This window comes from Harpia harpyja, chromosome 4 (genome assembly GCF_026419915.1).
Source record: "Harpia harpyja isolate bHarHar1 chromosome 4, bHarHar1 primary haplotype, whole genome shotgun sequence".
Lineage (NCBI taxonomy): Eukaryota > Metazoa > Chordata > Aves > Accipitriformes > Accipitridae > Harpia > Harpia harpyja.
In genome coordinates, this window is record NC_068943.1 from 56,212,832 (window position 1) to 56,234,939 (window position 22,108).

Genomic DNA, 22,108 nt, shown 5'->3' on the forward strand with positions numbered 1-22,108 from the left:
AGAAACCTTAACATCTTTTGTCCATAAGCCAAGTATTGTAGTATGTTGATATCCATGCTGTGAGTTCCCCATTACTGCTCTGCCAGTAATTTCAACCTGGCATCTAGACTAAATTGTCTCCCTAGGAGCCAAGAGGAAACACAGTTGATATGTGATCTCGGGCACGGGCCTTCCTTGAATGAATAAAAGCACTGTCACATTTTATGAAATTACATCTGCTGGTTATATGCTGTGATCATCTCTGAATGAGGGAGAGGGCAGAGCTCATGTAAGTTATGGCACAGACTGGTATTTGGAAGGAGCTTGATGAGATTTTACACACTCTTGTAGCTCCATTCAGATGCGTTTCAGCTGCATGACAGAAACTGAAAGCAAGGTAATGATTATGACGTGTCTACACAGTAATTTTAAAGTAGGTAGTAAGAAACGCGCAACACACAAATTGCTAGCTAAAGCTTGCTAAACAGCCTCAGAGCAGCGTATTCTGTGAATGGAGATGAACAAATGTGACAAGCGTCTGCCATGCAATGCTGAAAAAGCAGTTTTCTAGTCTTCTCCAAGCAAAGCTGAAAAGGAAGCCCAGTCCCCTGGAGCCCGTTCCCTTCAGGCACTCAGGTCCAGGTGCCCAAATAAATACAGCTGCAGTGCGAGATCTTGGCAGTATGTCCCATAGTGCATTGACCGGTCTTGTAAATACCTCAAGATCACCATCAGGGCTTTAAGTAGATGCATCTTGCTTGGACACCATATCAGCCATATACCCTTTGCTTTGCACAGATGATAAATCTGCAGAAACGTGGAGGGAGCTGGTGCACGGTGCTCTTTTGCTGCCCAGGGGCTGCAGAGCCGCCCCAGCTCGTGCTCCCTGAGGTGGATGGCTTTGCCACATGCGTGGGGATCTGAAGTCATCAGTGGTGGTCCTGCTTACCGTAGGTACCATGTGTGGTGTTGCCCAAGGAGCTGCAGGATTGACGGGATTTCAGAGGTGCTGCAGGACTGTTTCCCCTTGCCCAGAGTTGTGGGGCCAGTAAGAGAAGGAACCCTGAATACTCTGTTACTCATTCCCTGTGGCCAATAAGAGTATCTAAATCATGTGCTGTTACTCAAGTTGTGGAAAAGAATGGAAAACAAAACACTTGTTTGGAGAAATTATCTCTTAACATGTGAAACTTCAATAGTTGTGAATTTTAAAATCTGTTGCTAAACTGGACAAAATCATCCTTTATGCCTCTCTCTTATTGCTGGAGCCTCTGTTGCCACCTCAGCCTGAGCTCTGTAACCATGTGTGGGGCTTCCCCCTCCCCCCATTCCTCATTTCCTTAATGAGCTGATTTGTTGCTATTTATTGGGTACAAACTACAGAGCTAAGTATTTTTCAGGATGTAAGTTGTAGTGGTTGTGAGAAGGAATGACACTATATTTCTCCCCCACTTTATTTTACTTAAGTATTTTCAGAGGGGAGGGGAGGATGTATTCTTTCCATTAGACCTCTCCTTTCTTAATCACCATTCCCTAATTAATTCCCTGGTTAAATATAAAGCAAGCATTAGCTTTGAATAATGTTTTCCTGTGTGATTAAGTAAAGAAGAATTCCTTCCTTTTGTATGATGACTCATTGCCAGGGGATCTGGAGGGAGCCTGAGGGTGGATATTTGAGACTTTGGTCCCAGGTGCTCTTGTACCTTTGAGCTGTGTTTTCTGTCAGTCCAGAGGTGGGAGGCAAAGGTGATACCACATATCAACTGCACACAAAGAAAATTGTCTCTCTTGTGAAACCTTGTGGGCAGTACAGCTTTGGTTTCTTTTGGTGGAAAACTGACTCTGGCTCACAGAAATGCAAATCTGTAGACAACACGTACAGCTAGGAGAAACGTAAATTGTTGTTCCTGCTGGCACAGTGTCTATAACCATCTCTTGTTGCATGATGCATTTTCTTTGGTGTCTGAGCTGACCCCAAAATGTACTCTTTCTTTTCACCCAGCATGTTCTAGTTCCTCTCCCTGCACCAGTTTGCAAGCCTTTGACTTGTACCAGTACAGCTGTGTTGGGTCACACCATAAACCACATGTCTGAAAGAACTGAGGTTAAAAATGAAAGGCTCTGAAACAAAGGAGGAGGTTATAATGAACGAAGGCAAGGCAAAGAGGCCATGGAGGGCAGGGTTTAAGCTGGCCAAGCTTATTTTACTACTGAAGAAACATTGTCTAACTCTACCTAGAGAATATGTCTTTTTTTCCCTACCATACTAGCTTATGGCATTAATTTTTAGCTCATAGCGTTAATTTTTAGCTCAAAAGGCAGTTTTAATAATGATTCCGGGTTCAAATGTTGCTCATAGCTCAAGATGAGAAAAAGAATGCAGCTTTATTAACATGGCAGCAAGGAAAACATATGGAATATGTTTCATATAATATGAAAATGCCTGTGAATTGAGTGCCGTAAGAATGAAGGCTACAACATATAATCTCTGAGTGTTGAAAAACAGGCATTTAAAAATACCCTTGGTTTTGATAAAAAGTTCAGCAAACAGAAATCCCACTGATTTTTTTTTTTTTCTTTCATTTGTTTTACAGGCATTTCCCTGTATTTCAACAGGAATTTATGGTAAGTAAGACCTTAGATGTTGCTTACTGCTTACTCAGTTTTTCCTATTATTACTATTTTAAACAGTGATATTTCATATCAGATGTCTCGTCAGTCATTTTGGCTTGCAAATCTACTTATCCTGTGTTAACTAACAAAAGACCCAAAGCCTTTGACTGTGACTGGATACTGGTGTGCTGCTAAGTGGGATACTTTTGTGCAGCCCTTAGTACAACCCTTAGCCTGTGAGCTGAGACCCACAACTGTGATTACACTTCTGCAGCTCCGGTAACTCTTAAACACACTGCTGTGGCTTCAACAGGGAAAAATAGGGTTTTTGCAAAATTTTCCATCCAGAAGGCAAGCAAGCAGGACTCCCCAATGTCCAAGACTGGGCAAAAAGTATGTTTTCCTCAAGCAAGCTTACTAGAATAACATGAAGTTGTCTTAGCTCCCTTGAGTGGTGCTTCCACATTTTTAGTTTATTAATTTACATGCAAATTAATACTGCCTGAAGAACTGGAGGGAAAGGGTTATTATAAAAGTTTGTCACTTGCTTTGTTGTAATCTTAAGGCAATTCATCACTAATAGTCAGCTGCTTTTTTGGTTGACATTGTGGAAGAAGTGGGCATGATATTTGAAGGAGGAAAAAGACAAGCTGTTCAATATTTAGAAAAAAATATGGAGAAATTTGAGAGGACATGCAAATTACAAGGGAACAAAAATAATTTTTCATTTAAAAATAATGTAGGCTGATTTTTCTTTCATTAAGCTTCCATAAATGCATACAAATGATAGTAGGTTGGATTACTAGTACAATTGAAAGGTTTTAAAGAAACTTGCTAAGCAGCAATACATTTAAAAAAATGCAGTTATCGTGTAACACTATAGTATGACAATAGCTGCTGCTGTGTGAAAATAACATATAGTAATTTTTAGATAAAATAATTTGAGTTTTGACTAATCAGATACTGCAGATGCGGGGGGGGTAGAGGGAAGTGACAGGAATATTTAGTGTTGTTTCTTCTTTTTCAAAGACCTTTTATTTAAAACTGATTGTTTGATGATTGTAAATCTGAATTAGGCTTCAGAAGGTAGAATCTAAATTACTTTGGGTGCTGTATCCTTTTCTACTTGAACTGCACTTTCATTATGGCAGAACGTGCAGATGCCATTTTCACAAACACTAGAAGTCACTGAATGTGAATCTGGTTTCAGATAAAGCTCTGCCTTGATCCTCAGTTCAGGTCCCCCTCTTGAATTTTCAGGGGAGCTCTGCATTTCAGTCCTTGACTCTTTGGCATATATAATGATCTTTAACATAGACACATTTTTGTTATTAGTTTACAAAACCAGGCAAGACATGGTGTAAATATGTGGAAATTACTAGTAATTACTAGTAAGTGGAATGTACAAATAATAGTTCATTTTATTTTAGAATTGGCCTAGGTAATGGAAAAGGTCTCAGCAGGTGAGGAATATGGTTCCCTGAAGTCAGTAAAGAAAGTTGGAAAGGATCTCTGGTAGGAATCTTGGGTTTTCTTTTCCTGAGGTAACGGATGCTTTTCTTCAAGTAAGCATTGATTTTAACTGGAAAGCTGTGGCATCGCTGAAACATTATGTAGTGTGGCAGATGCTTTTTCAGTAATTGTTTGCTGTTTTCACCTTTGGAAATGAATTAAGACACATTTCTGCTAAAATACTCTGGTTTTCTGATGCTGCTTTTTTTTGTTTGTTTTGGGAATACAATCTCTCATTGATTTTACTGTTTACATTTTAATAAATACTTTCTATTCCTCAATGAAAAAAATACTTGCCTTCTTTCCAGACTCTCAGACGTACTGCCTGAGAGTAGTAATTAAACAGGCAACTCTGCTTCAGGTGTCAATATTTTCAAGAATGTTTGATAGCAGTTGCAGCACTAAAATTATGCTGTGTGATGTGTTTGAGGTGTAAAGTACACCAAAAACCTGCAAAGCTATGCTTTCATCTTTCTGTTTTTTTTGGGTTGGTCCCCTCTATACATGCACATTCCTTTAGATAAAGTCAGCGTCTAGACAAGCAAGTGGATCAACTTCATTCCTGGTGGCCTAGCTGATTAGTATTGCTTTCTGTATTGTGCAGTTAACACTGGGCTATCCCAATAAAATGTTATTGAAGGAACATACAGCCTTGATTTCTCACCTCAGATCCATACGAAAAAACGCTGTCCCTTCAGAAACCCTTGGCTGAGAATTGAGTTTCACCTCCAAATGGAACTGGACAAATTTGCAAGAGATCAACTGAGTGTATCCAATTTAAGAATCTGGATTACATTCTGCTCCAAATTCTTGTAAATGCTTAGATTGCTTGCCTTTTCTATTATTATTAGGAGAGAGCAGTCACGCTTCTCTGGAGAGCAATCCTTTCTTGTGTGCATCACTGCAGAGCACTCCTTTTCTCCCATAAAAAGGAAACTGGAAAGAAAGAAGCAAGCAAGCCTTTTTCTGAGGTTTTGGCGAAGGGCAGATTGCTTTTCATGAGAAGGGTGTTGGATAGAAGAAAGGTCTGCCTTTCCTCCCCAAACACTTTCCTGATGTTCCATTTTCACCCATAGCACTGTGGATGCTCCAGCTTGAACAAGTTAAAGTCCCGAGAAGGCCTTTTGCCATTAAGGCACTGTGCCAGGAGTCAAAACTTTTGATTTTAATGTGCTCCTATTTAAAGAGTGCTGGCAACAAATGCACTCATGAGGGATCTTTGTTTTAGAAGTCTGATAGCTTCAAATGAGGGATTAAATCTTTAAAAAATGAAGTAGGAAGCAACCAATGCTGAATGTTTGTAAGGACTGCAAAACAAGTAAGGGTCTACCCACAGGCATTTTGGAAAAGAAAAAAGGAGGTGCTATCTTTTCCTAAGAGACCCCTGTCACCTCTAATATGCTTATAAACTGATGATCAGTCTAATAAAGCAAAGATTGTAAAGACTCCTATCCCCATGGATTCCTGGGTTACTCTCTTCTGTTGCAATAAATGTTTTCCTTGATATCAAGAGCTTGAAGTTTCCATAAACAAAACTGCTTCAGGAGGAGTACAGAGGACGTGCGTCACACCCATATCATTAGGGAGGTCCTGGAGTATCAAGCAACAGATCCTCAATAATACTCAAACATGAGCAAGAGTGCAATCTTAACCTTATCACAGCTTTTCTGTAGGCCAGCTAGATTTTTAGGGATTTTCTTACATTTTGTCTCTTTTGCCTTTTTCAAAGCAATTTTACTATCTGTTTAAAAAAGAAATAAAATTAAAAAGTGATAAAAATAAACCTACAGACAAATCTGGAGTCTAGACGGTAAAAAGTGTTATTTTAGGCTGTAGTGTGTCAGATTTTCACCTTATACACAGTGAATCACCGTTTACACATCCACTTTCCCCATAATTACCATCTTGTTATGTCTGAGGTACTGCCAGAAGTAGAAAAAAAAAAAAAAGCAACTTTCTTCAGTAGATTTTATGGAAGGAGCACCTCATTATCATGTCTTTAAGAAACTATCCACAAATTCTGGTGTTTGCAGCCTGCAAAGTGAACAAGGATGTCCGATATGCTGCTACAAACCTTACGAGCTGCAAATTCAAAACAAGGCTCTGCAAATGGATATGAGAAGACAGGAATTTTCATGTTTGTCACAATACTCTGTTGAGAGATAATTATGGGGTGGACTACATATGGAAGGAGTTGAAGATGTTACAGTCTATGCACACCTATTTGTTACCTTCTTACTGTTATTTCATAGTAATACAAGGTTTGGCTTCTGTTCCTAGATACTTATGTTGGCAACGTAAGCTGCTCTCTGGCAACATAAGCAAGTATTTAAATGTTATTTTAAACTTAAGGGAGGAAAAAAAAAAAGGAAAGAGGGGGGAATAGATAAAACTTTAAGAGATATCTCCAGTTGGTATTTCTTTTTGTCTCTTCATCAGTATAGCTGTATATTTTACTTTAGCTCGACTTTAACTATAAATGATATCATCTGTCCTTTCTGAGAAAAAAGATAATGGCAGCTCTTAGATTTTGTCGTGAATGTATATTTGCACTTCTTTTAAAGACACAGAGAGAGAAAGGGAAAGAAAAAGACCAAAAACTATGAAGGTGCAGAATGTCTGCAGTGATTTAGGCAGTGGAAACGCAGTTTCACCACATTTTAAACACCTTTATTACATTGGAGTAAGACTTGTTTCTTTTATAATCAGGCCACTTATGCTTACTTGTAGCTTTTGGCTTGGTCATGGCAAACCATTGCAAGGTTAAATTTATTATGTGTTGCTAAAGAAGAGTCTGAAAAGCAAACATAGAAAGCAAGGAAAGAAAAAAAAAATAAAAGTATGCAGTGTGTATAGGAAATAAAAGCATATATGTTCTCAAGGCAGGATGCAGGGAGGTATCACAGATCCTCTGCTCTGCTGTGTTTATCTGGGGAGAGAGGTCCCTTGGTCTAGTGCCAGCTCGTGTGTCAGCTGTTTTGACCTCCAGTGCGTTCTCCTCAGTATCCAAAGAACGATTCATCCTGCCAGTCCACAGAGGGCTGGGACCATATCCATGAGCTTTTCTCCCTGTGAGGTGATCCAAGAGAGATTATAGCAAGGGATTAACCGACAGGTGCGCTACTGAAGGATTATAAAAGCCCTCTGAAAATCTGAGTCAGAAGACTAAACCAAATGTTTTCAAAAGCAGAATAAATTCCTGACATGGGGCTAAAGGTTGAGGCAATCTATTTCCATCTTTCCCATCTGTTTCTTCTTATTTTCTGTTGGCATTTCATTCCTAAGATATGTATTTCTTTAATGAGCAATTCTAATAAGGGTTGTGCTGTCATCTTGCCGAGGAAGGAGTTAGCTGCAAATTTTTCAGAGCCACTATACACAAATGTATAATAAGTAACCATGAAGCAGTCTTGTCTTTATCTCCAGTCTGGTGCTTTGAGTCCCTGTAACCATCACAGTGGCCTAATGCTGTACGTGATCATCAGCATTTGAATATTGTGATGTCAATTATGGTGACCTAGGAAAATGGATATTATCATATATATAAATTCTCTGTGATGGGGCCGGGGGGGGGGGGGGGGCACATGTGAAAATCCAGTAGGTTCACATAAGGAAAGTTCCCGTTAAGAAGATTGTCTCTTAACTAAGCCAATTTTTTAACCTAACCAGCAGCTCCTCAACCCTCAACTCAGACTGCATCAACTTTTTTGACACTATTATGTAGTTTTAACAGTCATTTTTTGGTACCTCATTAGGAAGTTACTTGCATTTTGTTATTTACTCCATAATTCATGTAATGTAATATTTTAGTGAAAATGAAGATATATGAGAACTCATTTTTTGATGCTTCTTTTGGGACTGATCTCCAGTTAACTGAGATTATTATTAAAATTAATAATAGTAACAGCTATGAAATGACTATTATAATATTCAAGTAATCCTAGAAATCTAATTACTACTTGTATAAAAATTTGTTGCATGCATTATTTAACAGTGTTCTTATTTCAGACAGTGTAGTGTCCGTGATACTAATTGGTCTCTTCCCATATTTTAAATACTAAAAAAATTATTACTGGAAAGTGTAAATCGATGAGCTCTCAACAGTCTAAAATTAACATTCATATGATATATTTAGCAAGGAGAAGCTCAAACTTGATTCCAGACAAGAGACTTAATAAGCTCTCTTTTTCAGTGGAAATTGGCATTTTATGGATATTGTAGTTAGACTATCTAGAATTTTATCTATTCTGCAGTTCTTGCTGACTGGTCTAGCTTACAGCATTTCCGCTGAATACTAGAGGATAAATCCTGTCCTTCATTAAAATGGCGTTTAGTGGTTGTCCTTGAAAATTTCTCTTCGAAAGCTTAGACTGTTGAACACTGAATACTCAGTTGCCTCATGGCCTTGCTTTTTTGTCTTTTCCCTTTTCATTGTAGGAAGAGATACAGAGTCTATGTAGTTACTTTTTTCTTTTAAAATTGGCAGAAGCACGAAGAACTTAAGGCTTTGTAAAGTCTGGAAAGCCTGGCTCCTTTGTTAGGCTCACTGCTCTGAGTTTATATTTGTGTATATTAATTGCCCCTGTCAATCCTGCAACTTCTGCGCACACTCTTTAACTTCAGTCTTGGCTCTACTCTGCAAGAAACAATTGTTTGTGTGCTTTCTTCCTCTTATTTCATAGTGGCTTACATCTTGAAGCTCCTAGCGTGGCTCATGTCTAGTTGCTTTTGCAATGACCTATGCAGATACCTGCAGACTGTTGAAGAAAAACCAGTAACATTTTCAAAGGCATCAAAACCACATTGCACTTTGGGTGCTTTTCCCCCATTCCCTTTCACTTTTTGTATTTTTTTTTTTCCAGGCAAACTATTCTGCAAAGCATAAGAGTTGGAAAAGATCTCTGGTATTCAGAAAACATATTGCTGATATCACAAACAGGGCTTCAGCTGGTCAGATATAATGTTTGTTTTGGTATTTGTGGTTTTCCATTCAAAGAATTAAGAATGTCTCAAGTACCATGATGAAAGTTAAAATTGTGTATTGTTATATACCAACAGTATCACTTAATTCCCTTTTCTAAATTTTCCAGACTGATGTCAACAAGATAATCTTACATGTTTGTTCCGTGGCTTTACAATCAGGAAAAGCTAAAGCTTTTTGAAGCTAATTTGTTAAGAAATGAATTTAAGTAAGAAAATAAAGATATATAGACCTTGTCCTGGAGACATTAAATTAATATGATACATGAAGTATAAAATACTTCTTGGTAAAAGGCCCAATTATCACTATCCAAGATTTTTCTTTGATGTAATCTTCCCCCAGAAAAGAGCATGTCTCTAAAACTAAACTTGAAGCCCAATAAGTTAATGAATTCCATTCTTTGCATTGGCTTTAATGAGTGTGGAATGTACCACAGCATCGTGGAAGAAGAGAGCAGCAGAAGGATGCCCAAGTTCAAAATTATGCAGTTTCACTTTATTTAGCTTTAAATGTATATAAAGGAATGAACCGGCCCAAGATAATTTAAAAATTACTGTCTCAGAGAGTTAAGAGGCTACTAGCAACTAGTCTAATCATTTGGATACCTATTCAGATAATTAAATCAACCAACCACTCAATTAAATCCAGTGTGTATATTGCTATTCATGACTGTTTCTCTGCATTTATATTTCACCTTGAGAAGTAAAAATTCAGAAGCAAAGACAAAGATGTGCTCTCTTAGGGTTCGCTGAGCCCCTGAGTAACCTTATCCAATTTTGAAATTGTTCCTGCTTTGAGCAGAAGGTTGGACCAGATGACCTCCAGAGGTGCCATAGCCCTTCCAACCTGGGTTTTTCTGTGATTCCAAGCTTCTTACATGTTTTCTTCATTGACAAATGAGATTCATATCACAGAATCACAGTTACCTCAGATTCCTTGGTGAGATCTCATCAGGCGCTATAGCAAAGCAGGTTTTCTTTGCAACAGGAGAACATTGTGGTGTTGTGGGTGTCTTGTAACCATATTCGCGATTAAATATAGCGTGACAACTTAGTAATTATAAGAACATCTTTTTCATGCCTTCCCCATTTCTACAAAAAATGTTGTATATGAAGTGTGTTACCTCTGAGTTTTAAACACATTGTAAAAAGACAGACAGCTAGTTTAATGGTTTCAGTCAAATTTCACGATGCAACTGAGCTTCCTTGAAAGGAGGAACTTAATATAAAATTAATCTAGTTAAAGAAGAATAGGTATCATCCTGACAGCTGTAAAACTGCTCCTGGGTTTGAAAAACTTACACTAGAGCTGATGTGTGTTGTATTAGCAGCAATTTCATTTACCCCTGCACTGTGGCATAACTAGTCTTGTATGTAATCTTAGTTACACAACACACATTTTCTATACTTTAGCAGCTAGAAAAAGATCTAAAAAGTGCCTAGGGTAAGATTTTTAGTCCTAGATCGTCACCCACAATCATTTTAATACTGTACAATTGTTTTATCTGACATTTACAAATGTTAAGTGTATTCAGTTAATATTGAATCCCACTCACAGCTTAAAACTTATTCTATGAGAACAGAATAGTCATACTAGTCTGTGCTTGTGCGTCCTTACATAGCTTTTAAAAGCACTGAGACACCAAAGTTGACTAGGAATAATATTCATGGTGTGATGTATATCAATTAGTTTTACCGCAAAGGTATTAACTGTATCTTTTTGAACTTCTGTGACTGCATTAGATAGTAAATGCATTAGGAAAACAGCTCCTCTTATTCTTTCCTTATTTTTAGTGCACAGTGATAGGCCTGGCCACAGAATATTGTGGAGCTGCCCCTTTTTTAGCTTATATTTTGTTCTTTATAGCAGACATTGTCTCTTACTGTGTATTTATATGATACCTATTGTAATGGGCCTAGTCAGTGTTGGAGACCCTAAATACTACTCGAGTACAAATACAGAAAGTCACCACATATATAAATTTACTCTATGTTACCAAGATCATCTCTCATTCATATGTTTGGTGTCTGAAGGTTGCTTCAAGAAGTGTGGAAGAAGTGTATGTGAGAATATTGGGGCTTCTAGGTGGCCTATGAAAGGTGAAAAAATGTATTGCTGTTAGGGCAAATACTTTATCTTTCTCCTGAAATGAAAGAAGAGATCAACAGAATAGACCTGCTATTCTGAGTCTCATCGAAGTACCCGAAAGACAATTTAAAGGTGTCTCTGCCTCCAAGGGTTGTTCACTGTGTTGTCCTTTTTTTCTGCATCTTTGTTAGATAGGAATGCTACCATGTATCATAGGAAAGGGCAACTGCTGCTGAGGCAGAAGAAGAATAGCGAAGTCAGATGATTCAGTGTAATGAATGACTAATCCTGTTTCTAAGCCAGGATCATGTTTATAAGAGGTATTCTGCAGTTCTGCATACCACAGATCTGGGTGTGGTTGTGTTAATGGAAGGCCATCTTGAGCCTGGAAGAGAGTTGTGCCCTTTTGTCTTCAGAAGGTGTTTAAAGCCATTGTGTGCTGCTGACTGTTGGAAACACATTCACCTTTCTTCTGTCTGAAGATGTGATACCCGAGACAATAGTATAAAATACAGTGAATTACAACAGTGGAAGGAAGCATCTATTACAGTGGTCTGAATTTTCTTGAGGGAAGAGGGATTTTTTTTTTTTTTTTTAGCTGAATTTCTAAGTTGATAGTTAGATTTGTACACAGGCTTTGAATTTATGCAACTTGAGTAATTTGCTGGTGATTGTATCAGTGCATAAAATTAATTGCATGCATGCATTGCTGGGACTGCGGTATTATTTCTCAAATTCCATATTAATAATTATTCATAAAAATCAGGTTGTTGTGGAATTGTTTCCTATTTCATTAATCTATCAGAATCTGATTATTCAATTTAAGCTAGTTATCTATATCAATGAAATATTAAACAGCTTGTGAGAACATGTAAGGTTTACTGCAGAGGAAACGCAGCAAGAGTCAAAATTTACCTTTCTGTTCAGGAGGAAGTTTGAATGCTTTTAAGAGCTTCTGTACAGAGCAGAATCATTGCTGGTTTTGTTTACTTAGCAGTAATAGTATGCATATTAAATTCCCCTTCAGGCTTACTCAGGCTGAGGTATTCAGGAACAAATGTGCACCTTGTTGAAGAGTGTTAAGTCAGAAGTTCAGTACGTCTTAACAAGGGGACTACAGAAATAAATGTGGATAGTCTTTTTGTGTACCTGCCAGGCAGGCAGGCTAGAAGTCAACCATTTACTGAAGAGCTGGTTTTGGGGGGGGGAGTCACCTTCTGCTTTAAAATACACATTGGGTCATGTTTCTGCTCAATAGAGCTGAATTCAGTTTATTTCTGAGCTGTCACTACTGCAGAATAGCACCGTTTCGAGGGGTATTCTGTGCGAAGACTAACTGTAATTGGCAATCCATTTCTTCATTTCCATGCTATAGCCAGCCTTGACAAATTAATCACAATCAAATACAGGCTGTGGGAAGGGGGCAACCTATGTAGCACAGAAGAAAAATGAGGCCTCATGCCAGCATGACAGACTTAATCTTTCAATTCACCTCATTAGACTGAATGAGGGGACTTGTTGGTGTGCCTGCCGTCAGCACCACCCATAAACAAACTGTTCACTCTTGGTGCTAGGATTTGGCGGGTGTGATAAAGATTATTGAGTGCCACCTGCACCTCATTGATCACTGCTGTGGGACCGAGATCACCTGGATTAGTCCTGAGGAGGAAGAGTCACTGTGCAGTGGCTTACAAGATCCCTGGAGAGAGCACAAGCTAAATTATTGTTGTAAAGAGTGATTTTTGTGTCTGATCCCACAGACACCAAAATGGCTCCTTGGTTTGGGTGGACATGTTACGGCTACTGCACAAGAAGCCTGTCACAGCAACGATTATTGCTAGCAGGTCTGAGCGATGATAGCTAGCCTCTGAAGTTGTCCCAGGGAATAGGACCTAGGTTGGTTCCAGATGGAAAGGAAAAAACGTCAGCCTGAAGAACTAGATTTACTCTGTCAGCTATGAAAAAAACTTGAGATCTTTTGGTGGATGTCTTAGCTTTCTTCTTACGTACTTCTTGGAATGGTGCAGCACGTGTGTGGCTTCTAGGGTTATATTTGGAATATTAGACCCAATTTTAACTGACCTACTCGTAATAATGTTCTTTATACTATCTACTACTATGATTTTAGGCTTTCATCTCGTAACTAAAATGGAAACAGAGCTAAATCCACGCTGGAGTAAGTCAATGTACTTTGGTTTCAGAGAAGCTGTAGTGGTTTGCACTAGCTGTGAAATATTCTATTGCATTTGGAGGAATAAATGTAGCTTTTTGTAATTGACCCTATTCACTTTGACTGTAACTTCATTGACTTCAGCAGAGGAGAAATCTGGTCCAATCTATCATACCTTTCTTATAATGTTCATTTTGGGCAGATAAGACTTTACTATCTTACTTTTTCTTGAAAGAGTATCTAGCCCCTTGTAAAGAACATTACTTTAAAGTCTGATCTGTAAACAATGTGTGTGTGTCTCTCTTTTTATTCCTTTCAATATATTACTTATGAGAGAGTGCTTGCTTTCCTATATATTAGGAAAGGATGATAAACTGTATCTATCATTTTCCAATTTAGTTTTGGACAATGCAGCATATCACTTTTTTTTCCCCTTCCCTTGTCTCTGTGATGTTTGAAAGAACCCTTTAAGAGAAATAATGTATAATACTATTTATAGGGTAATAATTTACTGTATGTGATGCTGTGGCAGTGGAAGACTTTGTCCCCTTCTATTTTCATTTTGCTCTGGAATAAGAACATTAAACCTTCACTTTGAAGGAGCTGGAAATATCCCATATGGAAAATACCATCTTTCGTCACACATTGTGACATGTTCTGTCAAAAACCAAATTCTGGTTTGCTTAGTCAAATTGAGTAGCACTTGCAGGTCACTTGTTGAGGAAGGTACTGTTCAATGTGAATAATGTTATGCTGATCCTGCATGAGGAGGGCCTGTTTCAGACATCCCTGAGCTAAATAAGAGCCAGTATAAATGTCAGCACGTTGTTCCAGCTGGCAGCCAGGTAGCGTGTTTTCTGTATCCATTTCCCTGTTTCTCAGTTTTTATGACGAGAAGCATATTTCTAAAATGGAGATGATGACAGCGTGAACTGTTTGGCATTCTGATGAGAAAAATACAGAATAGGAAGATCTAGAACCTAATCTTAAAAAAAAAAAAAAAGTTACATCCTTAGGATAAGAGTAAATCAACTGTTCCAGCGGTGACCAGCGTGTGGTGCGTAGTTTAAGCTTTATGTACCAGTTCATTATCCGGTGTTGGAAAAAATGAGTATCAGTTTTATGCAGAACGCATGTCAGCCTAAATTGCCCAGTGTAGGCTGTGAGCTGTAGACAGTGCAATCATAATAGCTGTTCAACTGATGCATTTTTATGGCTTCAGAACATTAATCATTTTCTTATGCCTTTAATTACTATAAGGTAGTTATACTTGTGTCCATAATAGGTGCTAAACATTATGCCACTGATAGGTTTTTAACCATTCTTTTTGTTGTAGCTAGTAAACACAACACAGCAGACCATTATGAGTCCAGAACACTTTTTTTAGGTGAGTGCCATTAGGAACATTACTGCTGTAAGTCCAATGACATTTTGAGCTGTATTTGCTATCTGATTGAAGTCTTCTGGTTTTTTTTTCTGGCTTTAGGGATGAGAGAAAAGAACAATTTGGTTGCTAAACAGGCATTGCTTAATTAAGAGAAGATTATTTTCGTCCCTTTTAGAAAAATAAAGCCTAGTTCCCAAAGTGAGAAAGAAAGGAAAAGTTGCTGCCTTTTCCACAGTACTAAATAAAATATAGAAGAAAACAGTGATGCTACTTATATGCTGACCATGCTGGTCAGTGCTCTAGGAATCTTTTTGACTTCATAAATTATAATTTACTAGTTTTCAGTAAAGCAATAGTTTACTTATATATAGTAGGTTCTTCACAAAGGAAGATGTGAGATTCAAAGCTCCCTTCTAATTAAAGCTGTCAGCCATGATGCAGGTAATGAGGGTGCATTTTGGCAATGCTTCCATGTCATTCCTAATGAGGATTTCAGGTTGTGGAACCTTATACCAGTCCCGTTATTGTGTGGTCTGATTAATGATTTGTCACCATTTTATTGAATATAGATAACCAGAAGCAGTGATTGTATTTACCATGCTTGGCAACCAAGAAGTAGAGAATGTACAACTGACAAACTTGAATGTACGAGAATCTCTAGCTGTTTAATTTATGTGCATACACAAGGTTTTATTAACTCCCTGTGTATATTTTCAGCTGATGTGCACAATTTTGAAAAACAAGTGACGTGGAAATACTTAACTGCTCTACTATTGAATTTCTTTAATGCCAGCATATTCAAAATTGTCTCACCCAGGGCAGTCAGTGATGTTCTAGCTGTGGAATTTCATGCATTTTATGGTAAAGAATTAACTTCCAAATCCTTTCTTAGCTTGTTTCATGTTTTCAAGATTTCTTTTCCTAGTGGTTGACCTTCTTCTGAGTTTCTGATGTTGATTACATGGCATTTATGCTGAACATTTTCTGAAAAGGAAAAGATAGAAATGTTTCTCCATCAGCACTTATGCCAATAAAACATAGACTTGTAGTTCATAAACATGTATTATGTTTAAATTACATATGATTTCAAGAAATTATCTACTTCAAAAAAATTACATTGGATAACAAATTATGTTTACTTAATAGACCAATTTTCAAAATTATTGAAGTTTCACGGAATCAAAGCTTCTGGCTAGGAAGAGGTCACCTTGATATTTGCACTGAATATATTTCAGCCTTGGCTTCACATTTTATCATTCTTGGTGTCTTAAGTTTTTTCTTACCTCCACAATTTTTTTAATCTACTTATTTTTATTATTTGTTTTTATGACTCTTGCTGTCAACATATTTCACTGGTTTTCTACTTACTAAACAAAATGGTTCTGCCTGAATTTCATGTGTAGCCTTAATTTTCTAACTTTTAATGTATGATCCGTGCTATTTAGGTTACTCTGTATTTATTGCTTGTTTTTGTCACTGCCTACTACATACATTAATGTCTGTGGATTTCTAAATTTTAAGGCTCCTCTCTTCCCCTAAAATGTCAGAACTGATGATGAAACTCTTCTTCTTCCTTCACAACAAATCTAAATATCCACTAAGTAAACAGTAGGAGGTAATCATGTGCTTCAATCCAATCCTGAATTACCTGTCTATAAGTTTCAGCGCTTAAGACAGTATCATCACATTAGTACACATTTGATGCAGTTATTTAAAAGATACTTTTCTTTTAAAAAACAAACCCAAAAACTACCACCAACAAAACACCCAGACAATCCTATCTAAGCACTATTTCGCTACTCCAGTTCCACCTGCTGTGAGAGTGTTCACCCTGTGGATTCCCCTCGGCCACCCCGTGTCAAGGAGTCACGGCCCCCCCAGGTCTGTCAGTCTGCCTGCTTGCTAATATATTTCAATCCCAGGGAGCGTGGCTGGGAAAAAAACCCAGGTTGAAGCTGTTGAAGCCAACCCATCCCACTAGATTCGGACGAAAACAAAGGATGTTCACACAAACATTTCAGCCAGCAGGTCTGAGTGTGGAGTTAACTCCTGGGGGACAGAGATGAGCTGCTTGCAGCAGTAGCATCTTCATTTGTTAAAACTGGATATAGAAGGTGATGTTTTTCCACACTCTGAATTTGCTTTGTTAAAATTAGTGTATGGGCTTTTTTTCATTTGTTTACTGAATTTTCAAAAGTACTTCAATCCTTTTGAATCATCAGTTATTTTCAGTGTGTAGCTGGTGGTATTATCCCAGTCTTACATACACAGAACAATGAGAAAGGTATATGTGGAATCTGATGGGAACTGATAGGATACAAGATCCATATTAAAATTTCAGCACAAGAAATGTCCCAGAAGCTCACACGTTCATTGTTTCCTCCTTTGACTTAGCACTATTATTGCATGCTAGCTCTTTCTTCAATTAGTGTTATAAGCAGTTTTGAAACTGTTTGCAAAAGCTAGTCTGACTGCTATCCTTAGCATTTTTTTTCCTCCTTCCTGCTCTTTCAATCTGTATAGAAAATTTTTTCCCAAATTCCTATTGGAGAGGGGGTTTCTTAATTCGAGTTCATTTCCCTTCTTTTGGTGTTTGCGTGGATTCAGATAACTTTGAAGCAATTAGTCTTTCTGTTCATTTGTGTCTTAGAGGTTTAATTGTAATGTCCTTTTTGCCAAGGAATACAAATCCTCCTTCTTTGACCCTTCTAAATTTTGGAGATCCTTCTTTCATTCGGATGTCCACCACTTTTTTTTCTCTGTTCCTAGAATACTTTTAAGTTAAATACTGAGTGCTGGATGTGTGGTGGTTTTAACATGGCTTGATTAGTATCTATTACAGTGTTAGTATAATTTATTTTTATTTATTCTTAACTATTTTAGGTAGCGACTGCACCTTTATTTGGTTTTTGAAATAATTTAAAGTAGTAATGTTCAGACTTTGTGGCATAGCCCTACAAACTTTCAGTCCATTATTCTTTTCCTGTCTCCAGGTAGTTACTGTAAGTTCAGTAGCTTTTATTTGCATAAACATCAAGCTGCATGAGATTATTTTGCAAAGCTCATATATAAATATGTATAATTCAAGTAGGCATAGATATTGATCTCATTGGTTTTGACTCATTAGTACTGTGAGTTTTCTTGCTTTGTTGTGGAGGTCCTTTCTTTAGCAGTTGATTTATAAAAATCAACCTTGTTTCGTGTAGAATGACAGTCTGTTAGTTTTGTAAATCTAACTAGAAAAAATCTAGCTAGAATTGCTTCTCCCCCGTTCCCCCCCAAAATACTTCTTTGATTGTTTTCAAACAAACTCTTATGCTGGTTTCAACAGCATAAGAACACTCGTGCCTTAATTTTCCATTCCCTGCCTTTTTTATATTTTTTCTGCATGTTATTGTGACTTCATTTTGCAGGCTTTCAAATTGCGTGTTTCAGTGAAAGAAAAGTAGAATAGTTAGAATATTTTATGACAGAGAAATCTGTAGTAGTGTGGTGGCTTGATCTTGGCTGCCAGACCACTCAGCCACTCTCTTACTACTCCTCCTCAGCAGGATGGGGGGTGGAAATAAGATGAAAAAGCTTGTGGATCGAGATAAAGACAGCGAGATCGCTTGCCAAATTCCATAATGGGCAAAACAAACTTGACTTGGGGAAAATTAATTTATTGCCAGTTAAAATAGGTTTGGATAGTGAGAGACAAAGGCCTTCCTTGCACCCCCTTTCCCAGGCTCAATGTCACCCCCTCACCCCCAAATCCCCTGCCCCATCCTGCAGGAGAAGCTTGCGGCCTGTTTCTCACATTTTCTTTTTTTTCTCTCCTCACTCCCGAGCCCTGTTTTTCCCTGTCTAAAACCAGCTTACCCAAGGCACCACGGGCATTGTGGAGGGTCTGGGCTGTGCCCTGCGATGGGGCTGCTGGAGCCAGCCAGAACTGGCTGGAACTGGCTGCACCTGGCATGGGGCAGCCCCGGCCTCTCCTCACGGTGGCCCCACAGCCCCCCTGCTGCCAGTGCCTTGACGCCTGCACACAATACAAGAGCAAAATCTTAGCCAGAGACCAGGAAATATTATGAAGTTTTAATTTAGACACGTTCTTTGCTGTCTGGTCTGCGATTGCTGCAGTGGGAGGAGGCGAGTTTGTGAAATCCCTTTTTCAGTTTTAAGGCATAGAGCTGGGAGAGGCTCTTTTCCCCCTCCAGGGGAAAGTCCTATGCGGAGAGCTGAGGTAAATCTTCTATAAATCTACCTTAACTGCCGTAGCCAATCTAGATTTTGTGCCATACAGTGATAATTTTCCCTCCTCCATGCAGTTTTGGGGTTTTTTTTACTGGTTTCTGTCCCCAGAGATGTGGGGAAGACTGAGCTGTGGAGGGAGGGTGGTGACTGCATATCAATAATTCACTGAAATAATCCTGACCCGACTCAATATTGCAGTGGTATTTTTCACAATCTGGAGACGTGCAGCTGCTGTGTTATTGCAAGCTATCTCAAATGTAATTGTATGTACAGAGAGGACCCTTTGATAAAATTAATGGAAATCACATTAGCTAAAGCTGCTCCATAAGCTCGACTCTAACACTTAATGTTTGGTTTTGATTATGTAAAAAGCTCTTTTGAACTGACCCACCTTCTTTTTACGTTTCCGCTAATTAAAGATCTTTTATTTTCCCTATTTTGTTTCACTGCTTTATAATCAATGAGGTTTCTTTGTCCAATAAGTTTAAATGCTTTTCTGTACACCTGCTGCTAATCTACCTGGGATGTCGTGTTTCCGAGGATTAGTTGTGTTTGGCTGCGGTGTGGCATGTGGAGATCTGCCTCGAAAGTGTCGTTTTCTGCAGGCATAGCATGCGTCATCTCATGCTGAGTGTACACACAAGCTAAATTTAATAAAGTACTGGAATAAACCGCCCTTTTGCTGCCACATGTCTACATTTACATCAAGGAAATTGAGGTGGAAGGTCCATTTTCACTTAAAGGCTCAGGTTGGAGATGCCTGTTTTTTTAAGTGGAGGGCTTTAAATCTCCCTTGTCTGACAGGTGGTAAGAAATTTACATTTAAATTGTCCAGATCAGCTTCTTATTTGTACTCGGTTGTTGGACAAAAAAAATTCTTAGTCTTCCATATCCTTCACTTCTTGATCTAACCAACCATAGCATAAGCTCCTTCTTTTCAAATATGGGCATTGCTTCTGACTACAGTAATTGTCATTTGCATTGGCATTTCTCTTTCTCCGATATCAATTTGAATATTGTTCAAAATGACACGGAAAACATGTTTGTTGGGTTTTTTTCCCCCGGAAGAATGGCATCTTGCAAAATGAAATAATTTTCTTTTAAAGCCAGATTTACCAATGTTGGTCTAACTAGAAATGTTGATGTTTGTTACACCTTTCTAAACATTAGGAATTTGCATTACTTGCTAAAGCGGAACACATTTGCTTGTATAATGATTTAAAAAAAAAAAAAAAGCCACGCTGACAACTTGTCAGAATACATGCTGAAAATGCTATTTAAAACAAGTGTTAATAAGATCTAAAGTTCATATCAAGACTAAATTGGATTTGAATTTGTGGGATTGGAAGTGCCATTAACTAGTTAGTTAATTTCCTTTTTGATTGAAGTATACAAGACTCAGTAAATGCATAATTGTGAGTGAAATGTAAATTAGAGATATTAGCAGAAATCATATTTTTAAAAAATACTTGTTTGACAATTAATGCTGTGATCTTTTGGCACACTGAAGAACCTGATGAGATCTGGGATATTTTGTTGGTCAGCTACTGTTGTTGGGTTTAAAAGGCAACTGATGCTAGGGGCTGATTGTCAGTCAAGATAAGTGTTGCAATAAGGGGGTTCTAACTCAGGTATATATAATTAGCATGTGAGTGAATGAGTCCTTAAAAACAGAAAGAAGGTAGAAGAAGAGTCAGTGTTTTCTGAGAGATTATGATATTTTTGTATTTTATCCTTTAATCATTTTTCTGTACTCTTTAGCATATGGGGACTTGCTAAGAGCATTGGAAGTATGAGATGCACAGGTGTAACCAGTCGGGTTTGCTGTAATCAGAGTTTTAAATTTCAAGTTCTTCTTATCCTTGCTTTAAACCAGTTCTCCCATTAATCCAATCCCTAAAACTCTTTCTAATCGCGTTCCTCCTTTTGTGTATATTGCTGTGATCTCAGGTAACACAACAAGCAAAAAGAGTTTTCAGTGCAGCATTGGGAGGAAGTTTGAATAGCTGCTGGTAGCTTCCATGTAATTTTTGTTCACAAAGTTGCTGCAATACAGCCTGAAATGAAGTTAAGTATCTAGAGTAGATTTCTGGTTGCTGATATACACAGTAGCATAAAATCAAATAAGGTTCACTGTGACCCTTGCCGGACAAAAAGAAGGATAAGTGTTTTCAGATGGAGCTCACCTCTTGCCAGGCAAATGACTTCTACAGAAATGAAGCAGCATCTAGGCAATGAGGAAAAAATGCTTCCTCTTAAAAAATTAATGCATAAAATGTTGAGATAGTGCAATGTTGTGTCAAGTCAAACATCCTGCACAAGCACTTGTTCTAGCAGTATTCACATAGCAGGTGTTGAAGTAGTATGAAGTGTCCTACTGTACAGCGAAGAACAGAAGCTGTTTAGCATCAAATATAAAATGCTCTCCCCTTTCTGATCCTCCAAAATGTACTGGCATTTTTGAACTCCAGATTATCTGGAAATATTTCAGTTTCGAGCTGTTGTAGGTTTCCTGAATACAATAGCTGCTGGTCTGTGACCCTTTAGTATGGTTTATCACTGCCTGAGGCAAGAATGGAAAAAAAATCCACAGTGAATAATATACACAAACCAAGAATCAATAATGTATTTGTTAAAAAGAATCAACTACATTAAATATGCCTCACACAGTATCTTGCTTTTTCACCCAACCTGCCCTATAACTTTTTTCCATATATGTCTTTTGGGGAAAAAGATAAAAGAATATCTTTACCCCCCCCCTTTTTTCTTTTTTTTTTTTTTTTTTTTTTTTTTTCCACAAGGAGTAAGTATATGTTGTTTCAGCTGATTTTCTTTATGTGCTTTTAGGAAATCTTTGATTTCCCTTAGAGAGGAGATAAGAACTGTGCTTCAGTAGAAATAATGTCAGATTGTTGTGTTTGTTCTTGTACGTGTACGGCCTTCGCCAAGTACTCTGTTGGTTTTAGATAATCCAGCTAGGTCTTTGGGTTGCATCTGTCAGAGCAATTGAATGTGGTGGAAGTGATTTAAAGGATAGAGCTGGGCTGGCAATGCTGTCTGTTTTTTTAATGTGACTTTGTATTTTTGTCCATTGCCTATGTATCTTTTATTCCTATGAAGTTTCTCAGACTTTCTATACCAT

At 38.0% G+C, this 22,108-nt stretch overlaps 1 protein-coding gene across 5 annotated transcripts in view; it reads left to right on the plus strand.

Moving 5' to 3' along the window:
• The window catches only part of MACROD2 (mono-ADP ribosylhydrolase 2), a 918,876-nt gene that overhangs the window by 606,704 nt on the left and 290,064 nt on the right, over window positions 1–22,108 (plus strand). For all 5 annotated transcript variants that reach the window (XM_052784123.1, XM_052784121.1, XM_052784124.1 and 2 more), the window contains exon 7: window positions 2,574–2,604. In XM_052784123.1, coding sequence (XP_052640083.1) covers window positions 2,574–2,604 — 31 coding nt within the window. The remainder of the gene's footprint in view (window positions 1–2,573; window positions 2,605–22,108) is intronic.